This window comes from Fukomys damarensis, unplaced genomic scaffold (genome assembly GCF_012274545.1).
Source record: "Fukomys damarensis isolate Sample0158 unplaced genomic scaffold, DMR_v1.0_HiC HiC_scaffold_25, whole genome shotgun sequence".
Classification (NCBI taxonomy): Eukaryota; Metazoa; Chordata; class Mammalia; order Rodentia; family Bathyergidae; genus Fukomys; species Fukomys damarensis.
The window spans coordinates 3,931,249-3,937,374 of record NW_022900937.1 but is presented as its reverse complement, the minus strand read 5'-3'; the positions used below and the strand labels follow the sequence as shown (position 1 = coordinate 3,937,374).

General features: G+C 58.2%; 1 protein-coding gene across 1 annotated transcript in view; it reads left to right on the top strand.

Moving 5' to 3' along the window:
* Window positions 1-132: 132 nt before the first annotated feature.
* The window catches only part of Sgms2 (sphingomyelin synthase 2), a 9,725-nt gene continuing 3,731 nt past the window's right edge, over window positions 133-6,126 (top strand). The window contains exons 1-4 of the mRNA XM_010641605.2: window positions 133-152; window positions 206-502; window positions 3,452-3,569; window positions 5,949-6,119. Of these exons, the coding sequence (XP_010639907.1) occupies window positions 133-152; window positions 206-502; window positions 3,452-3,569; window positions 5,949-6,119 (606 nt within the window). The remainder of the gene's footprint in view (window positions 153-205; window positions 503-3,451; window positions 3,570-5,948; window positions 6,120-6,126) is intronic.

Sequence of the window (6,126 nt, the reverse complement as noted above, 5' to 3'; positions counted from 1 at the left end):
CAGAGCCGGAAGCTCCCAGACTACATCCAGATCGCCATCGCCGGCGAGGCCAGGAGCAGGCTCCCCCTGGAGTGGTGGAAGACGGGCGTGGCCCTGGTGTACGCGCTCTTTAGCCTGGTGCTGACCGCCGTCATGATCACCGTGGTACACGAGCGCGTGCCCCCCAAGGAGCTCAGCCCCCCGCTGCCCGACAAGTTCTTCGAAGCCGGAAGCTCCCAGACTACATCCAGATCGCCATCGCCGGCGAGGCCAGGAGCAGGCTCCCCCTGGAGTGGTGGAAGACGGGCGTGGCCCTGGTGTACGCGCTCTTTAGCCTGGTGCTGACCGCCGTCATGATCACCGTGGTACACGAGCGCGTGCCCCCCAAGGAGCTCAGCCCCCCGCTGCCCGACAAGTTCTTCGACTATATCGACCGCGTGAAGTGGGCGTTTTTTGTGTCCGAAGTGAACGGGATTGTACTGCTGGGGCTGTGGGTCACCCAGTGGCTGTTTCTGAGATACAAGTAAGTACGTCTGTTTTGGCTTTGCGGTTTGTCGTTGGTTTTTGTTTGGTTCTGTTGAGGCAGCGTCTCAAACTCGAGGTGATCCTCCCAGTGCAGCCTCCTGAGTGCTGGGATTACAAGTGTGAGCCACCATGCCTGGCCCGATTATTTTTAAATGACTAGATGTGTAACTCGAAATCCGCTTTCTGAGGGTTTTCTAACAGCTGCGCAGTCTTCTCTAGACCTGTGCTGCGGGGCAGGTGTAGCTGACTTTGGGTAGCTGCGGCCACCAGGGACCGCGTCCTGGGCGCACTCAGAGTTGAGGACTTGAGGTGCCATCCTGACGTCCTGCAGCCGGGCCAGTGCTGCAGGCGGAAGGGTCCCCGCTGTGTGTTCATTCCAGGCACTCGGAAGGTGGGGGACCTCTCCTGGCAGGGTGACTGCAGGGTCCTGCCCCGGGCGCTGCCCCTGCCTGGACTGGCTCTCAGGTTTGATTCTTTTCCTCCTGTTGGCTGCCTGGCCCCGTTGCTATCTCAAGGGAACTTGGTTCCCATCCCACTTCCTGATTCCTGAGCCCCACCCCCACCCCAGTGTGCGGACAGTGGGAGCCTGGGAGCAGCCAGCCACACTGGGGCATCGCGGATCACGCGGTCACTTTTGCTTTGCTGGCATACCGGGCTGTGCAGAGCAGCTCTCCCATCCCCTCAGCCACTGTCCAGGTGCCTGCTTTCCTCTGTGACTCCAGGATGAAACCACTAAAATGGGACTGTGATCAAAATACCTCATAAAGCACAGCACCCATCACCCGGGGCTAAAAAATATGATGTGTGCTAATATGGAAATCGGGCTTGAAAAATGTGAGATCAAACACCATCACGTGGCGTGGTGGGCACACCTGTAACGCCAGCACTCAGGAGGCTGAGGCAGAAAGATCACCAAGAGTTCAAAGCCAGCCTACGCTACATAATGAGATCTTGTCTCAAAAAGCTGGAATAAACAACCAAACGACACAATCAGGGCTTAATGGGATTATTCTTCCTGTACAAGAGAAAATGTACGTTGCCCCGTTTTCCAGTGGGTCATTGCCTGTGACCAGGGGATCCCCCTGGTCCCTGCGTCAGACCCTCTAGGTCTAGGTTGGAAAGCTCAGTCTGCAGGCCAACCACAGCCCACCTCCCGTCCCCTTCCAGGGTGTGCGCTTTGTGTGAAAAGCACGAAGGGTCGGAAGTTAGCAGCGTTCCTGGCGCCTGGAGTCCACACTGAATACAGGCGGCCCCTGCGTGGGCCTAGACTAGACGTTTGTTTTTTTCCTGAATTTCCAGAGTTTTCTCACATCTGTGAGAAGAGACATCCCAGGGTGTGGGAGGTCCTGGGTGGGACCCACGTCCGTGTCACAGATGCCTCCCAGAGCATCTCGGGGTCGCCAGAACTCAGGGGCCACGCACGGCAGTGACGCTGTCTGTTTCCACCGCACAGACTATAGCCTTTGCTCTGTGAAACAGCATCGGGCTGCATGGCCCAGAAATGGGGACAACTCCTGACCTCTCGGACGTGGGATGCCGGGAAAGCCTCTCCCTGCTCCTCCCCGCTCCTCGCTGCCCTGTCTCTCTCTGTCTGCCTGCCTGTTTCTCTAACTCTCCTGTCTCTGTCTCTCTCTCAGAAACACATTTCAAAGCTATGGGAAAAGAGAAATCCTTAGCGGTATTCTTTCTAAATAAGGCCGCGGGGCACCCCTGTGTTGGTCTTCTGTGTGTGGAGTCGGACAGTTCCTGCTCCTGTCTGACCTCAACAGTCAGGGCCTGGGCTTGAGTCACCGATGAATAGGGAAGGACAGACCCTGCTCTGTTGTTCCGGCTCTCTTCTGCGCTGGAAAAAGCAGACAGGCCGGGTGTAGTGGTTCACACCTGTAATCCCGGCACTCAGGAGGGTCACTGTGACTCTGAGGCCAGCCTGGGCTCCCTAGTGAATTAGGGGCAAGTTTTAAAAATAAAAAAGGAAGGGGTAGTCAGTGCAGCCGGCTTTAGAATAAAGACGTACTTTCATCTACCAGACTGGTTATATTTATTTTTACTTTTTGGATCCCAGAAACCTTGGAATTGTCTTAAAATAGCTATTGGTGACAGAGAGCTATGTCTTTGTATATAATTTTTAAAATTAGAAGCCCCACCAGGTACCCGAATGAGACTCTGACCCGTGTGGGAACCGCAGGCTCCAGAGCCCTGAGGCCACCCTGCCCTGCAACATCCTCACGTGGGCGGTGGAGTCCCCAGCAGCCGGCCTGGTTCCCAAACCCCACAGAAGGGCGTGGCCTGGGTGGAGGGGACACTGGGCCAATGCACCGGGCCACACTGTGGGCGGGGCCTCAGGAGCTGTCATGCCACTGCCCAGAACATAGAAAGGGTCTTGTGGGATTTTCTTCTTTTCTGGTCTATTTCTTGACCAAGTGCTTTAATTTTTTAAATTTATTTTTAATTGATGCCCAAAACATACAAATTACACTTTTTGCTTTGAGACAAGACCTAGCTATGTAGCCCAGGCCGGCCTCCAAATCCAGCAGTCCTCCTGCCTCAGCCTCCTAGTGCTGGGATCACAGACTGGCCCGCCATCCTGGCTCGTTTGTTGTTTTTAATTGGTCCCTGTTTGTCTGCATGATGATGTGCCCCGGGTAGGGCGCTGGGTGCATAGTACTGTCCCTCACACCTCTCTGTGGTGCTCATGTGAGTGCCGCCCTCCCTGCCTTCCTGCCCCACCCCCGCCACACTGGCCCTGGTGACCCCGACCCACTCAGTCCCCTGCGAGCTGTGGGAGAACCTCTGGGCCTGGACACCTTGCTGGGTGGCGTGGGCGTGGCCGGCCAGCACCTGGCTGTCCTGTCCGCAGGGCCCTTCCGCAGGTGCCCGCGGGGTGCTCAGCTGTCTGCGTTAGGCACAGGGCAGCTGGCGACCATGTCCCCCGCCCTGTCCCCTCCAGGTCCATCGTGGGGCGCAGGTTCTTCTTCCTGCTGGGGACGCTGTACCTGTACCGCTGCATTACCATGTATGTGACCACGCTGCCCGTGCCCGGGATGCACATCCAGTGTGCCCCCAAGGTAAGGCGGCCCCTCCTCACCCCGCTGCTCCTCTCTGAATTGCAAGGTGGGGAAGAAACCAAAATGTATTTCTTAAGATGTATATCTCTGTTTATAAACATGTCTTCTGTTAACTGAAGACGGCCACTGTGCCGCTGTCTGTTGAGACAGGGTCTCGCCATGCAGCCCAGACTGGCCTCAAGCTCACGGTGATCCTCCTGCCTCAGCCTTCTGAGTGCTGGGATGATAGGGGTGCACCGTGACAGGGGGGACTCTTCCTTTTCCCCTTCTCTTTATATTTCATTCACACATTCGTTCTACAAGTGTTGCGCGAGCCTATGTCCCAGGCAGTGAGTGACCAAAGTCCCCCAGGGAGCTTACGTCCCCTAAGGGCCGGTGAGGGATGAACCCAGACGATGGGGGGTGGTTCGGGAAGAACAGCGCAGAGACCCTCCTCGCGGGAGGAAGGGGCCACTGCAATGGGAGGACAGTGCAGGCCAAGAGAACAGCGGGGAACACTGGGTTCAAGGGAGACCGGGGAGGCTGCACACAGTGATGCATGCTCATCACCCAAGCACTCAGGAGGCCGAGGCAGGAGGGTTGCCAGCCTGGGCTGCAGGGTGAGTTCAAGTCCTGCTGTAAAATCATTGAATTCCAGACACATTTTGAAGGTGAGACCCCACAGAGAGCGCTGCTAGGGCGGGTGCGGTCTTGAGACAGAGAGGTTAAGGGAACCCCAGAGTTTTTAACTCTGGGGCAGCGACCATGGCCTTAGCTGAGCTGTGGCAGAGGCTGAGCCCCGAGCAGGTATCGATTTCTCCAGAGAGAGCAAGCGTAGGGGCATGAGGGCGGGGTGTGAGCCCGACACCACATTTCACCGGGCCCCCAGCAGATGGGGAACCAGCCAACAGGGCTGAGCCATGCCCCCTTGCCAAACACAGGTGTGGGGGAGCAGCTGTGGTTTCCCGGAGCCTTCAAAGCGGGCCTGTCCATAATTCCAACTGTGTCCGCTTGAAGGTAAACACCAGCCAATTCTTAGAGAAGCTAATTTAAAGCAGGGAGGAGATAGAGGCATAATAATACAGCCATCCCAGAGGTCGGGCCAGCTGGGATGTGGGTGAGCCCGTCATACAGCCCGCAGAGGACCTGCCTTCCTTCAAGACTGGCAGCTTTCCGAAGCCACCTGTTAACTGTGCAGCGGGACAAGCAGGCCACAGCACTCAGGAGCCACACTTGGTGGCATCCCCATTGGTGGGCAACCGTGTCCCCATCACAAGCTGGTGGCAGAGCCTGGACCCGGCCAGGAAAGGAGCACAAACCCCTCTGAGGGGCCGATCAGGGTTACAGTGGGTGAGCGGGGGAGGCTGAGGCTGGTGGGTTCCTGCTCAGAACCTGCTCGTGGAGCCCGGCCGGTGCACGGGGACAGCGGGGCAGGCACTGTCCCTGCTGTGGGCATGCGGTGCTTGGCAGAGTGTGCGCCTTGCTCTTGGAGCTCGGTGTTCTGGACGTTGCACCCGGCCCTGGCTTCCCCCATCCGGCCACGGTGCAGGCTGTCCGCCCCCACTCCTGTGCCACGTGTCAGCAGCCCACAGACTTCTGCCGCTTGTGATGTTTCTGTGAAGTCTCCACTCCTCATCCCGCCCCTGATCCTGCTCTGTCATTTTCTGTACAACACTTCGTTCTTTCCCATTGTTTTGTTTTTGTTTGTTTTTGGAGACAGGGTCTTGCTGTGTAGCACAGGTTGGCCTCGAACCATGATAGTCCTCCTGCCTCAGCCTCCTGAGTGCTGGATCACAGGCAGGGCGTCCATTTTTGGCCATTGCCCTGGCCCACCGCTGTCCCCTCATTCCCGCAGTGGCTTCTAGCAGCTTTTGTCCCCTTGACCGCGGTCCCTCTCCCGGCCTCTGCTGCAGCACTCAGGCCTCAGCAGGTGTTTCCCCATTAAAGCTACTGCTTTGAAAGCTGCCCGTGCACTCCCAATCCGCCACTTTCAAACCTACTTAAATTATTTAATTAGCTGCAGCCCCGCTTTATGACGGGGGCTTTCCGACCGCACATTACGCCAGCAGGGCGCAGGGAGGTGGCCCGGCACATGGGTACGGGTGGTGCGGGCTGTGTCTCCCTCAGTCCCTGATGCGGAACCCACACTTCCCCGCGGAGAGGAGGGGCTGCTGCGGTGGGCTCCGGGCCTGGCCGAGGTGAGCTCACTGGTTATCAGCACTCCTAAGGGCTCTGCCCAAGGGCACAGCAGCACTGAAAGGTCTCGCCAGCCGTGAAGCGAATAACTCAAAGCTGTGTGGATGGGCGTGAGCGGGGGGAGCCGGCGGAGGGGCTGGCCCTGGGCCCCCTTTACCTCCCTCTCCCGGGGCGCGCCTGACCTGTCCTCCTCTCCGCCTCCAGCTGAACGGGGACTCGCAGGCCAAGGTACAGCGGATCCTGCGGCTGATCTCGGGCGGCGGGCTGTCCATCACCGGCTCGCACGCGCTGTGCGGGGACTTCCTCTTCAGCGGCCACACGGTGACCATGACGCTGCTGTACCTGTTCATCAAGGAGTGTGAGTGGGGCTGCTGCGCGGGCG